The following is a 13,480-nucleotide window of genomic DNA, read 5'->3' as shown; positions in this document are numbered from 1 at the left end:
TGCAGGGGTCTGTCTCGTGGCAGGGGTCCTGCAGTTGCGACATCGGGCGAAAGCGCGTTGATTCGCCGACCAGCCGAATGGCATCATTGCGAATCCTAGAAGTTCGACTTTCCCATCTTGACGTGTTTGCCTCTTTCTGCACAGCAACAATGTTCAGGACGGCTGCGCGAAGTTTCGCTGCCTCGGCATGGCGGAATGCAGAGAGCCTCAGCCAAATAGAGGCTGCACAGCAAACTGCGATCAACATCTCCAAAGCCCAAGGCATTGGACAGCGGGGTTTCCTTGATGGTACCATACCCGGCAATCATACCTTGGGGCTTCCAGACTGACTCTACAATATAGCTATCGGCAAAACTCCCCTCATCCGCCTCAAGCGCCTCTCCGAAGAGACTGGCTGCAATGTGCTTGGAAAGGCCGAATTCCAGAACCCTGGTGGCTCTGTGAAAGACCGCGCCGCCCTCTTCGTCGTCGAAAACGCCGAGCGCCAGGGTCTCTTGAAGCCTGGTGGCACCGTCATCGAGGGCACCGCTGGAAACACTGGTATTGGTCTCGCGCACGTCTGCCGTTCCAAGGGATATCGATTGGTAATCTACATGCCAAACACCCAATCTCAGGGAAAGATCGATTTGCTGCGCTTGCTTGGAGCAGAGGTATACCCAGTACCAGCGGTGGCATTTGACAACCCAGAGAATTACAACCACCAGGCGAAGCGACACGCGGATAGGCTAGAGAATGCCGTGTGGACGAATCAGTTCGACAATGTGGCGAACAGGCAGGCGCATATCGAGACTACTGGACCCGAGATCTGGCACCAGACAGGTGGCAAGATCGATGCTTTCACCTGTGCCACTGGTACTGGCGGCTCACTTGCCGGTGTAACGAGGTACTTGAAGGAGAAGAGTGATGGAAGGGTTAAGAGCTTCTTGGCCGACCCACCAGGCTCCGTATTGCACTCATACATTCAAAGCGGCGGAAAGCTTCAAGAACGTAAGGGAGGCTCTATAACAGAAGGTATCGGTCAGGGACGTGTAACGGACAACCTGAAGCCCGACATTGACCTTCTGGACGGTTCAGTACATATCAGCGACGAGAAGACCATTGAGATGGTATACAGATGTCTGGACGAGGAGGGTCTTTACCTAGGTGCAAGCTCATGTCTGAACGTCGTTGCCGCGAAGGAGGTGGCCGAGAAGATGGGCAAGGGATCAACCGTCGTCACTTTGCTGTGCGATGGCGCATACAGATACGCGGATCGTCTGTTCTCAAAGAAGTGGTTGGAGCAGAAGAAGCTGTACGATGCGATACCCGAGCGGTTGCGCCGATACATCGTACTCGAGTAAGTGCTCAGGAATATGTAAAACACAATGACATCAACGTACGACAAACATCTGCCCACCTTGTTCCGGCCAGCTTGCACTACAACTCCATTTGTACATCTACAACCATGACCTCTAATCTATCTATCTAAACCTGAAATTACATTTCTAGATCATTGGACTTCCACTAGCGAACCCGTTAACAACGGCCGTCATGAGCTGGTTCGCAATCGCAGTTTTCGGCGGCAATCTCAGCCCACCCTCTTTGTACTCTGGGCCAGCATCATCTCCAAGTCCACTAGTACCCACGCGTAGCGCCTCCCTAACCTCCTCTGCCGTGAACCATTTCGCATCTTCCAGCTCGGCGTCATGTCCCAGATGAATCGTCTCTCCATCTGGGATCGCCTGCCCGACAGCACCAATCATGAGGTTAGCAGGATAAGGCCAAGGCTGAGTGCTGTGAATAACAACACGACCGAGATGAATGCCAGATTCCTCCCAGACTTCGCGACGTACGGCTTCTTCGACGCTCTCGGCGGGTTCCAGGAAACCGGCCAGAGTGGAGTACCAGTTGGGAGGCCAGCGCTTTTGACGTCCTAGTAGAATCTTCTTACCATCGGCGGATACAACGGCCATGATGACTGTAGGGTCTGTTCTAGGGAAACAGAGGTTCGAAATGCCGGTTCGGGTTGCGCAGGGTGGGCGTTCGCCTTGGTTGACTTCGGACGCAATGTCTTTTGGTGGGCAAGTGCGCTTGAAACCGGCGTTTACGGACAGAGTTTTGTAGCCGCAAGAAGCGCAAAAGGGGTTCCGTGCGTTCCAGTCGAGGAGGTGTCGGGCTTCAGCGTAGATGGCCGCTATGGAGTGTCAGATACGAAAATCCGGGTATCAGTGAACATGGATGAATGATATCGTACCTTCCTGAGCCTGCAGATTCAAATTCGTTCTTCCTTTACTGAATTCCAGACCCGTGCTTGTCAATTTCTCCAGCACCTCGTCTGCCTTCTCCTTCACACTTTCCCTAGGTGTAACGTCGACAGCAAACCACGGCTGTCCCTTATAGTGCTCTTTGTATGTAAAGCCATCTTGTCGCTCATCGAGACCCAAGAAGATAATCTGCGGAACATACAGACTAGAGTTGTACTGTGCGATGACTTCCTCCTCAGACTTCTCGAATGGGTTCTCACCAATGACTGGCTTGACATCAGAGAAGCCGCAGCGTGCAAGTTCCGTACCGGACTTTGTGAGGGGTTCGAGGTTTTTGAATGGCAGGAAAACACTGCTGGGATGGTGGAGTGCCGAGGTGAGGAACTGATGGTCGGGGCGCAGGAAGCCTACGCGATTGAGTGGAGAGCCTGCAAGATCGCGTTAGGAACAGGATGCAGAAGAGGGTATAGGTGGGTTATCTAGGTACCAGAGAAGTAGTTAGCAACTTCCTTTCCGAATTTACGGCTCAGCATTGAATCTACTTCTGGATGCGCTGGCTCGGGAAGTTCGGGTTGCGGGGGCATCGTCTGGAATACTATGACGTCTGATCGCCTTTAGATCGTAGGCCGAAGAAAGAAAGCTTCAAGTTGGTAGTAACAAGACTCTAGACGGAAGAATTCAGGTACGAGATCAAGGGTCAGTGTCACTGAAGACCAGGCGACTGACGTCTGCACTTTGCTCTGCCCCACGCCGCTAGACAACGGTGCATTACAAACCATGAGATATGTATGCGTGGTCGAGTTCCGAGGCCTCGGTTCATGTTCCGAAGCTTATCGATAGCTTTATTTGGACTTCTGGCAACAGCAGCGCGTATCGCACACGCAACCCGTCTCCCGACCCATACATGGAGTTAAGACAGCAACAATGAGTCGCTTCTATGTAAGTACGACCAGCAGTGCTGCATGTATCCCGCGAATCTAAGAGATTGTGCAATTGACCCTTCCACCAGTTCGGCGACGACTCGCGCTCAGCGTCCAGCGACAACGACAATGACGACGAAGACAACCTCTCCACCCTCCCCTTCGCAACGCCCCTACGCCGATCGGACTTCCTCACCCCAAATTTCTCACCCGCCACCTACCTCTCCACGCTCCACAACCGACACCAAACCCTCGAAGACCTACGTTCAGAATTGCGCTCGCGGTCGCAACTCCTCTCAAAAGAACTCTTAGATCTCGTCAACAGCAACTACCAAGACTTTCTCAACCTAGGCAACAGCCTCCATGGCGGCGAGGAAAAAGTAGAGGAGGTGCGAGTGGGGCTTCTGGGATTCAGGAAGGAAGTTGATGGTTTGGTTGGTGTGGTGGGGAAGAGAGAGGAGGAGGTTGGGGAGTTGTTACAAGAGAGGAGGGATGTCAGGGAGAAGATTGAAGTAGGGAGACGGCTGGTCGATTATGATGCTAGGCTGAAGGAACTGGAGGCTGAGCTCATGATTGAGGCAGCGGGGCACGAGACAATCATTCTCGGAGAGGAAGTCTCGGACAGTGAGGACGAGGACGACGAGGACGACAACGACGAGGAGGAAAAAGAGGGGTATGGGGTGTCGATTGCCAAGTTGAGGCGGAATGTCGTGTATTACCGGTTGGTGCTGGGATTACAGAAAGACTTGGGCGAGCATCCGTTTGTGGCAGCCCAGGCAGCTAGATTAGCAAAGGTGCGAAGTACATTGTTGATGGATCTGAGCACTGCATTGCAGCAGGCGAAGGGTGCTGGCATATCTGGCGCTGGCCGTGTGACGAAAGTCATGAAGATATACGCCGACATGGAGGAATCCGCCGAGGCCGTCAAGGTCCTCAAAACATTCAAGTCGTCATAAAAGAATATTTTAACCAGCATAGCGACGGCGTTCGGTATGGTACAATGTTCATACATCCCAAAAAGCTACATTTACAAAGGTCCGCTTAACTCCTTTGGCGATATGGACTCTGGTCCTCTGAAGTCTCCGCTCAATGTGAAGCCGGGTGCATTCGTCGAGCTGAGCACCACCTCGTGGATCTCCTTACTGATGCGGTCGCTCATCTGCGCCATGTCCTTCTTCAGCGCATCCAGGAATGCCTTGACATTCCTCTGCATCTCTTCCGGTGTAAATCCTAGTTGCCCAACTGCCATGCGAATCACGCCCAGACGTTCCCTGTACTCACTACCACCAACCATATTCCGGACACTGGTGCCCACCTGGGTAACAACCGTTCCTGCCTTTGTGCTTGGCATCAAGCCCTTGGGACCTAATACTCTTCCCAACCCCGCCTTGTTCATCTTTTGGAGACTGTCGATGTGACAAACACACCTGTCAAAATCGATCTTGCCTTCCTTGATCTGGTTGAATATCTCGTCCTCTCCTACAAGCGTAGCGCCAGCAGCCCTAGCTTCAGCAGCGGCTTTCGAGTCGGGGGCGGCGATGACGCAGATCCGTATATCAGTCTTGACGGGATGCGGTAGTCGTAAGCGATTTCGTACAACGGGGCCGTTTTTCAGTGTGCGTAAGCGAACGTGTAATTCGTATTTGGAGGAAGATGGATTGCGGCCTACTTCAAAGGCGCGGATATATCTGTTTTACTGTCAGTCCTCGACCTTCCCACTTCTTCATACGAATTCGAGCAAAACGTACTGCATTGCGTCAACGAGCGAGAACTGGTCTGCCCTCTTCAGGTCATATTGCAAGAATGTGTTCCGCGCCTTCTTCTTTTTCTTTGGCTGTGCTTTTGTGGTTGCGCATCGTATCGTCTGGTACGGTATTGGGGCGAAGCGCTGAACTTCTGATCTCGATGCCGCAATTGAAAATGTAGTGAGTCTGCTCAAAGGAGCTATTAACGATCGTGGGTGTGCCATTGGTGCTTTTGCGGGCGTAGATGGTGGTCGTGATGTGCCAAAAGTTCGGTCGGCGATTCGGGAATGCCAAGACATAATGGCGCTAGTTAGAGGACACCATCTGCGCCTTTGCCATCTTCTTGTGCCTACATGTTTCCTCTCACGTTGCAAATGATCTGATAGTTGGCTAGCAAACACGTTCGTCGTCATCATCGTTAAACTTGTTTGAGTTTGATCTCGACTGCACTATTCGCGCCGGCAGTAGCGCAGCAGCAGATTGGAGCGGCCACGGCCAAACCAGTAATACGACAGCTTCAAGATCGAGGTTCATATCCCATGCGATTCTACTTCAATATCAAGCGCTACTACGCTTTACGTGAAAAATTTCAACAAGCACTTAATTTGTTCGGCACAAGCGTTGCACGATTCAGATGCTCAAACGGGATTGAGGACAATCTCAAGTGAGCATCAAATATGACTCACAGCGTCCCGTAGGTCACAGTGCTTGATGCTTGACAGTAAGCAGAAGTAATCACGTTAGCATATGAGCTAATTGAACCAACGGGTTGCATGTCAGACGGCAGAACAACGTGCAGTGTGAATGATGAAGTCTAGCCTTATCAAGTCTAGTACCTAACCGCAAAGCCTTCTGATCTGTATGCCCACAATCCAGAACGTCTCCGTAGTGGAGGCGTCTCTGTTGGATTTCAGCCCATTTTCCGTGACTGTTCTTCATTGGTGCGTGAGGTAAGGCCCTCTGCGCAAAGGTGTAAAGGATATAAGAGTCACCAAGCATCGGACTGTCTAGTCCAGTCGCGGAAGGCTGTATTCCCACGCTAAACCATGTTTGGTGCTTACCGAGCTTAAACAATGCCGATTGGACTCTTTCTCTAATCTATTCCGATACATGTTTGCATTTCATGGCTGAACAAAGCGTAGTATAAATGTTGGTATGCTCTTGATGGATGCATCAGACTCATCTCACGACACTTGAGTCACCATGGATCATACACTTTTCACGCCTCAGCTTAAGCTGACGCTCATTACTACGGCGGAGAGAGGAAGCCAGGAATTCGAATGGTTGCACGAACTACGCAGAGATGAGAAAGCCGCATTCTGGAGGTAGGTCTTCACGTGCTTTCCCTAGCCGTCTTAAATACGCCATGTATCAAATATAGTGGTACTATACTAATTCTCTTTAGCATTCACGGAATCTCAAAAAGCTTTGAAGATACCGAAAGGTTCAGTAAGAACGTCTTGCCAACCACCGTCAAGGAAGGCGAAACGAAGTCCTACCGAATCGCTTATGCTGTGCACGAGTTACTCCCCACCTCCGGAAACGATGCAGTCAACAAAGAAGACATTCCAACCCGCTTCGTTGGAATCATTACCGTTAAAACCCTAGGTCCACAAGGCCTCGTTATAAGATCCGACATTTTGCCTCCTTCTACTTCCGAACCCGGATGTCTCGTCGTAGAAATGGGTTATAGCTACCTCCCGTCCGCATGGGGTAAAGGCTACGCAACAGATGCAGTAAAAGCAACGATGGAAGCTTGCAAGAGAGGGAAGACTTTCTGGGAGCCGTACGACAGGGTGTTTGTAAGAGCCATTGTCAGTCCGGAGAATCCGGCGAGTCAACGTGTGATGGCTAAAAGTGGTATGAAGGAGCTTGGAATGCATTTCTGGGATGGCAAAGGTGAAGCAATTTTTGTCGGGGGGAAGTGGAGGACGACGGATGAATTACATGTGTTTGGTACATTTGTCGTCGAGTAAGACGCTCTGATTGGTTTGGTGCCAGGTACCGTTGGCCTGGCAGTAAGATGGGACGGACTCTTGGCAAAAAGATATATTCTGCCTCCCATGGAAAGACTCCAGGAAGTATATACATAGACAGCAGTTTTCCACCAAGAGTGCGTGGCCGCTCTTGCCTCAGATGGCTTTGAGGTGGAAGCTGCTAGCGGTACACTAAGATCCCCGATCAGCACGTGGGCAATTGCGATTCCCCATCAGTAGCTGTCACTCTCTCATCTACAAACAACATCAATCATCTACCATGCGCGCATCCATTTGTTACCTGACAGTATGCGCTTAAGGCCATCTGCCTGAGTTCTTTGCGACCAACCCTTTGGAAATGTCCAGCCGACGGTCAGCCGATACTTGCGCCGAGTGTCGAGCTCGTAAAGTCAAGTGCGACGGGCGACGGAACATCTGCAACCCTTGCAGACGACTTCAGCTTCGCTGTTCGTTCACCGTCGCGGATGTAGCGAATCCGATCCCAGATCCTCGAGCAATCCTCGGAGGTCGACGTGCAAGAGCGGCTTGCAAGGCTTGTCAAATACTGAAAGTTCGTTGCAGCGGTGGGCTGCCCAAATGCGAAAGATGTGTAAATAAGCAGAACACTTGTGTATACCCAGGACCGAGGTCGAGTGCTGCACGATCCACGAGACGGGGAGATGCTACACAGAATACCTCCACTACAGTTCTAGCTCCTTTGGGCCTCTTCTCAAGCACGTTATCAGGTGCTGACGCGACGCAAACCACTTTATCTGCAGTCAACGCCACGAGCACCACGCGAGTGTCCTCATATTCAAACCCAGAGATCCCAGCAGAGGTCATCACAACTTCTCTGTCGCTGAACGGCCCCACAGTGCTGCGCCTGTTAGAAGCTTTCTTCGAGTACATCCAGCCGATTCCCGTCTATTCGTTCTTCCATAAAGCTTCACTGATCCATCGATTTGAGTCTAGCTCCATCAGTCCTGAGCTTCTGCTTGCCCTGATTGGTACCGCATATGACATGCTCGAGACGGAAGCTCCCATGAAAGAACTTGGTCGTAAATGCCTCTCGAAAGCCGAAGAATTAGTGATGGAAGGCATCAAAACGCCATCGGCTGTGAAGATACAGACTCTCATTCTAGTGATACAGGCGCACTGCCGCCAGGGGCAAATCACCGCACCGTTCATGCTCTTTGCAATCGCAGCGCGATTTGCTCATGCCTTGAGACTGAATCACGAGACATCTGGGCTGTGTTACCTTGAGCAAGAGTCCCGTAGAAGGCTCATGTGGAGTTTGTTCACAATCGACGTACGGCTAGCTGGAGGCATTCGCGACTTTTCACTCTGTCCTGCCGATGCTATATATGTTCAGTTGCCATGTCAAGAACGCAATTTCGAGCTAGGCCTTGAGCAAATAACAGAGGATTTACAACCAAACAGCAGTCAATCTAGTGGCGAGAATGTTGGGTCGCTTGCGACGTATCTGAGGATATTCTGGCTTCGTCATCGCATCCTTCAGATGACTAAAGAAACCATCTTCTCGCAAGCTCGAGGAATAAACCAGCTTCCTGCAAAGGTTGATTCGTTGGCCCAAGAACTTTCAAACTTCGAAGCAAACTTGCCCGTGAGCTTGCAATTCTCGAAGAGAAGTCACCAATTAAGAGCCTATTCACCCAGACTTTACACGTACTTACTAATACATCTCTGGTTACGGCAATGTTATTGTGACCTATATCGCGTATTTCTGACTGGGTTGAAAGAGTCCATTACCGAAGACCAAGCCCGTCATTTGGATCTGAACATGGTTTCGAATTATTGCTGGAAATGTTACGAGAGTGCGAAGAAGATGTCTGACTTCCTGGACAACATTAAGACTATGGGTATTAGGTTGCCTAAGACGGAACACGATATACCTATATGCGCGTATCAGTGTGTTCGGTTGCTGCTGCAGTGTTCCTGGCGATGTGGTTATGTAGACGGCAAATTGACGGAGGACATCCTCCAGCTTCTTCTGGGTCAATGCTTAGCAGCAGTAGAGGCTGTGCCGTCGACATCTTCAATCGGTATACGTGTGGTATGTGACAGTTACTAGCTTCGCTGCGACATGTCCAACTGACAAAGTTACAGGAAAGAGATCTTCGAGACTTGATCAAACAAGGGAGATCGTCAGGTGCTTCGCCAGATCGTGCGGAGTCTCCAGTTGACGTAGGGCAACCAGGCCACCGCCCTTTGAAACATCTCTTTTCAAGGCACAATCTTCTTGGACAGATGTACATTAGAGACGACCAGGCTATGCTAACCATACAGAGTGGTCTGGACCACGAGGTCTCTGGAGCTGCATCGCGCACACGGCCGCCTACACCTGTTCCGGTCATGATACAAACTGCAGACTCTGAAATTATGCGTGATACCGCTGATCAGCGGACTGGGTCTGAACTGGTCAATTCGGCTTCTTTAGACGCATTTAACAGCGATCTAGACGGACTGTTCGACTTGAGCATTGCTGACATGGATCTATTCGGCTGGTCGGGAGACCTTTGGACAAACAACACATAGTAGCAACATCTAAGCACCCTTGCAAGTCCATCGATTATGGTCGTGCTACAGTCGGGAGTCAAGAAATACTACTTCGCACCCGGTCAGCCTTCAACAAACGCTCTTCTAGCTGCTTCCTTGGTGACTTCATGTCAACCTTGGGAAATCGGTCATCCTTTGACCAAGGCAAGAAATCTGACCCAGCCACCAACCACCTGAATATCTCAGCCTGAAGCATGTTCGCTATTGGCGCGTGTTCGGGCTCTGCTGCAAGGTTATGCATCTCTTGTGGGTCCTTTCGTCTGTGATACAATTCAGCAGGCTCGTACAAGCGGTAGATATATGTCCACTCTTCATTGCGGATACTGATTGCTTTCCCGACTAGGGCTGTATTCTCGTGTTGAAGGCCGGCCTTGATGTCGTACGGATAGGGAGCCTGCTCTAGAAGAGGTTCTTCACTTGTGAGAAAGCCGCCTTCGGTGAATGCGAATTTCTTGTGGGACTTTGTGTCGCGCAGCAACGTCGAGATAAGAGAGATCCCGTTATGAGGAAAATGCTCACCAATGCCAGCCATCTCGAAGATTGTCGGGACCAAATCGACCATCTCAAACATAATGTCGGAGACCTTTCCTGCTGGTATGCCAGCACCACCGATGATCAGCGGTTCGTGTGTAAGAGCGTCCGACAAGCCAGACGGCCACTTTTCTACAAGACCATGGTCGCCTAGATATTCTCCGTGGTCGGTGAAGAACATAGTGACCGTGTTGTCCCAAAAGTTCGAATCCTCGAGCTTTTTTACAATCTTCCCGAACTGGTCATCCAGCCTTGTAATCATGCCGTAGTAAGTCGCTTTGACCTCTGCCCAGATCTCTGGCGTAGCACGATCCGTACCGTACTGCTCACGGATCGTCTCCATATAGCGAGGCTCGTATCCCGTCTTCTTCTCTGGCTCGGAGATGATCGGAGGCATGTCAGATCGCTCATACATCGAGAAATAGGGCTCCTCAACCTGAAAAGGGCAGTGAGGGAAGAGGAGCGGCATGAACAGCACCCAAGGCTTATCTTCGGGCGGACAGTCTAGCCAGCTCAATGCTGATCGTACGACGGCGTCGTCGTAGTCTAGTGCTTCGTGCGGATTCCGAAGCCCTTTGTAAAATAACCGCCCCCAGATACTCTCGTCCTTCTCATTACCACCGCCAGTAAACTTGGGTACAAACTCAGGTGTCTCTAGGAAACCGTACTCAGTGACACTTAGTTCTGTCACGGTTGGAGCGAAGGTGTCGCCTCGTGGTGCTAGGCAAGCGACATGGTAGCCGTTTTCTTTTAAGCTACGGAACATATTCGGCTCCCAAGGCTTAATTAGGTTTTCCAAGCTACGATGTCCACTGACGTGTGGATAGGTCCCAGTGAACATGCTGCATCGAGACTGAGAACAAACGGAAGCTTGTACGAAGCAGTTGGTGAAGCGTGTGCCTCGATTGGCAAATGCGTCGATGTTAGGGGTCTTGATCGGGCTGTCTGAACCTGAGAGACAGCCCAAAGAGTCATAGCGCAGTTGATCTGGCATGAATATGACAAAGTTTGGTCGGACATTGCCATTCTTCCCGTTGATTCGAAGAGGCAAAGGCGCAGGTGGTAATGAATGAGACATATCAAGAAGAGATAGAGTGGGTTCAGAAGGATGAAAGTACCATGAAAGTCAAGAGCTTTGTGACAATTATGACTATTGAGAATACTACTCCATAACAAGAAGAGCTTCAGGTGCGTTTTCATCCGAACGAGTTGGTCACCGACATCCGTGGGGGGGGAATACCGAGATCCGAGTAACGAATGAACACGCTCTGTGAAGCTCCACCGAGCGCCGGTCGATGGACGCCAATTGTGCCATTGCAAGCCATAATAACGTTTCTACATGCATTCACCATCCTTCTTCGCACTAAAATTCCGGAAGAGCATCCATTCCGCAAGTATGCATCACTATTCGCCGTGATTGGAGAGCAGGAGGTCTGAATACCCAGCTTTTGGCCATTGCCGGGCTATGTAACTCGATCGGCCTTCGCGGATCAAGTCAATCAGTATCCGAAGCATAACTATATTATAAAAAATGGAATCTATCGGATTGGGGGTGTCATAAACTCATCTCGTCGCTTTTTGCTCTAATCTTTGCCCACTGAAATCATGGCTATCCTTAAGCAGTTCGAGTCTTTCAATACAAGACTTGCTCTTGGCTGCCATCTCATTGCATCTTCTTCATTTAATTATGGATTTGACAATCAAGCTTTCGCTACCTCTCAGGCAATGGATGCTTTTGCAAAGCAATTCGGTGTGCTGGATCCGACGACAGGCCGTTACGTCTTAGAACCCTCATGGCTATCTCTCTTCAACTCCTTGAATTACATCGGATTTGCTGCAGGTAGGGAACGTAAATTCACACTACTAGCATTGCTCTAATCATGTCAGGCGTCTTGTTAGGTAGTTTTATCGCCAATAGGTACGGACGGCGATGGTGTACGTTCAGTATGAGCATCTTTGCCATCGGTACTGCGACACTAGGTGTCACTGCCCAGAATCGTGACCATATCATGACTGCGCGTATCTTAAACTGCAAGCATCTCTTTGATGACACTGAAATGTTGAGACTAACTCACCGTAGATGTGTACGTTGGTATGGAGCTGGCCGTCATCCCTGCATTCCAATCCGAGATCGTTCCTGCTCCCGTCCGCGGTCTCGTCGTCGGTACATATCAGCTCAGCCTCATAATAGGTGGTTTCGTCATCAACTGCGTTTGCAGGGGCACAAGTACGATCCAAGACAACCGTGCATGGAGAATCCCACTAGGTCTCTTCTACATCATACCAACCCTGATCGCTACCTTGGTTTTCTTCACGCCCGAGAGTCCTCGATGGCTATTACTGAATGGTAGGGTAGACGAAGCCCGCTCAAGCCTAACAACCTACCGACAGGGCAAGTTTTCGCAAGACGAAATTGATGCTGAGTTCCGTGAACTGCAGTTCGCTTTGGAACATGAGGTCGAAAAGGGAAAGTTCATTGAAATGTTCAAAGGTCTCAACCTTAAGAGAACACTATTGGTGCTGGCCATCAACTTCTTCCAGCAAGCCACAGGCCAAGCATTCGCTAGTCAGTACGGAGCGATCTAGTACGTGTTCCTCTCGGCCATTTTCAAATCCCATAGACAAACTGACAACAACTAGTGTCAAGTCGCTCAGTACCGTGAATCCATTTGACATGAATCTTGTCTTCGCTGGTATCAACATAATAGCTATCTGCATCACACTGGCCATCATCGACCGAGTGGGCAGGAGGCCAATGCTGCTGGCGGGCGCAGCTGTACAAACGATCGCCTTGATGATTATGGGCGGGCTGGGTACTACACCAAATGTGAGTGACGGTCAAAAGATTGGCATAGTAGCTATGCTAGCACTCATGACAGCCGGTTTCAGCATTGGGTGGGCACCTCTTTGCTATGTTGTAACGACAGAGCTACCCGCGCTCAAGCTCCGTGACGATACTTTACGTTTGGGCTTCTTTTTCAATGTGTGTCTAAAGTAAGTCCATCCATACTAGACATTGAAACCTCCGGCTAAAGCGAAGGTCCAGCTTTGCTGTTAACTTCTCCATTCCATACCTCATTTACCCTCAATATGCCGGCCTGGAATCCAAAGTCGGGTTCGTGTTTGGATCTATTGCGGCTGTTTGCTTCATGTTCACGTATCTTTGCATACCTGAATGTAAAGGCAAAACTTTGGAGCAAGTCGACTACATGTTTCAGAAGAAGGTCCCGCTTCGTCAATTCGGAAGCTATACGGTACCTAATTTCTCTGAGCAGGAAGATGGGAAGCTGGAGACTTTGTTTATGAAAACAGCGTAGTCGATGATTGAGAATAAGTCATACGTCTTTGAGCACATGTGGCTGCCCAAGTGGTTGTGTCCCAGTACTTTCGTGACGTAATTATCAGCTCCCTCGGCATCCAAATTGCCTCCGTACCCCAACAACGAACAAACATCGGCGACAACACCGATACTCCCCTCTCCAACCAAT

General features: G+C 50.3%; 7 protein-coding genes across 7 annotated transcripts; 4 read left to right on the top strand and 3 right to left on the bottom strand.

The window, feature by feature from the left end:
* Window positions 1-149: 149 nt before the first annotated feature.
* On the top strand, window positions 150-1,340 carry ALTATR162_LOCUS5866 (uncharacterized protein; the record flags this gene model as incomplete). Its single annotated transcript, XM_043313486.1, has 2 exons — window positions 150-288; window positions 343-1,340. The coding sequence occupies 2 exons, from the start codon at window positions 150-152 to the stop codon at window positions 1,338-1,340; spliced, it is 1,137 nt and encodes a 378-aa protein (XP_043169421.1).
* Window positions 1,341-1,484: 144 nt separating this feature from the next.
* ALTATR162_LOCUS5865 (uncharacterized protein) lies at window positions 1,485-2,827 on the bottom strand (the record flags this gene model as incomplete). The annotated part of the gene is made up of 3 exons (XM_043313485.1): window positions 1,485-2,173; window positions 2,234-2,671; window positions 2,731-2,827. 3 exons carry the CDS (start codon window positions 2,825-2,827, stop codon window positions 1,485-1,487), a joined length of 1,224 nt encoding a protein of 407 aa, XP_043169420.1.
* Window positions 2,828-3,167: 340 nt separating this feature from the next.
* On the top strand, window positions 3,168-4,119 carry ALTATR162_LOCUS5864 (uncharacterized protein; the record flags this gene model as incomplete). The annotated part of the gene is made up of 2 exons (XM_043313484.1): window positions 3,168-3,182; window positions 3,253-4,119. 2 exons carry the CDS (start codon window positions 3,168-3,170, stop codon window positions 4,117-4,119), a joined length of 882 nt encoding a protein of 293 aa, XP_043169419.1.
* A 71-nt stretch (window positions 4,120-4,190) lies between these two features.
* On the bottom strand, window positions 4,191-5,207 carry ALTATR162_LOCUS5863 (uncharacterized protein; the record flags this gene model as incomplete). The annotated part of the gene is made up of 2 exons (XM_043313483.1): window positions 4,191-4,851; window positions 4,912-5,207. 2 exons carry the CDS (start codon window positions 5,205-5,207, stop codon window positions 4,191-4,193), a joined length of 957 nt encoding a protein of 318 aa, XP_043169418.1.
* Window positions 5,208-6,111: 904 nt separating this feature from the next.
* Window positions 6,112-9,440, top strand: ALTATR162_LOCUS5862 (uncharacterized protein; the record flags this gene model as incomplete). The annotated part of the gene is made up of 4 exons (XM_043313482.1): window positions 6,112-6,233; window positions 6,314-6,768; window positions 7,664-8,958; window positions 9,012-9,440. 4 exons carry the CDS (start codon window positions 6,112-6,114, stop codon window positions 9,438-9,440), a joined length of 2,301 nt encoding a protein of 766 aa, XP_043169417.1.
* Window positions 9,441-9,498: 58 nt separating this feature from the next.
* Window positions 9,499-10,758, bottom strand: ALTATR162_LOCUS5861 (uncharacterized protein; the record flags this gene model as incomplete). Its single annotated transcript, XM_043313481.1, has 1 exon — window positions 9,499-10,758. The coding sequence occupies one exon, from the start codon at window positions 10,756-10,758 to the stop codon at window positions 9,499-9,501; it is 1,260 nt and encodes a 419-aa protein (XP_043169416.1).
* An 839-nt stretch (window positions 10,759-11,597) lies between these two features.
* Window positions 11,598-13,309, top strand: ALTATR162_LOCUS5860 (uncharacterized protein; the record flags this gene model as incomplete). The annotated part of the gene is made up of 5 exons (XM_043313480.1): window positions 11,598-11,832; window positions 11,880-12,011; window positions 12,073-12,577; window positions 12,633-12,986; window positions 13,039-13,309. The coding sequence occupies 5 exons, from the start codon at window positions 11,598-11,600 to the stop codon at window positions 13,307-13,309; spliced, it is 1,497 nt and encodes a 498-aa protein (XP_043169415.1).
* Between the last annotated feature and the right edge of the window lie 171 nt (window positions 13,310-13,480).

Source organism: Alternaria atra (genome assembly GCF_907166805.1).
Source record: "Alternaria atra isolate CS162 genome assembly, contig: 25, whole genome shotgun sequence".
Taxonomy (NCBI): Eukaryota; Fungi; Ascomycota; class Dothideomycetes; order Pleosporales; family Pleosporaceae; genus Alternaria; species Alternaria atra.
Note: the sequence above shows the minus strand (reverse complement) of the source record. Positions and strands in the feature narration are given on the sequence as shown.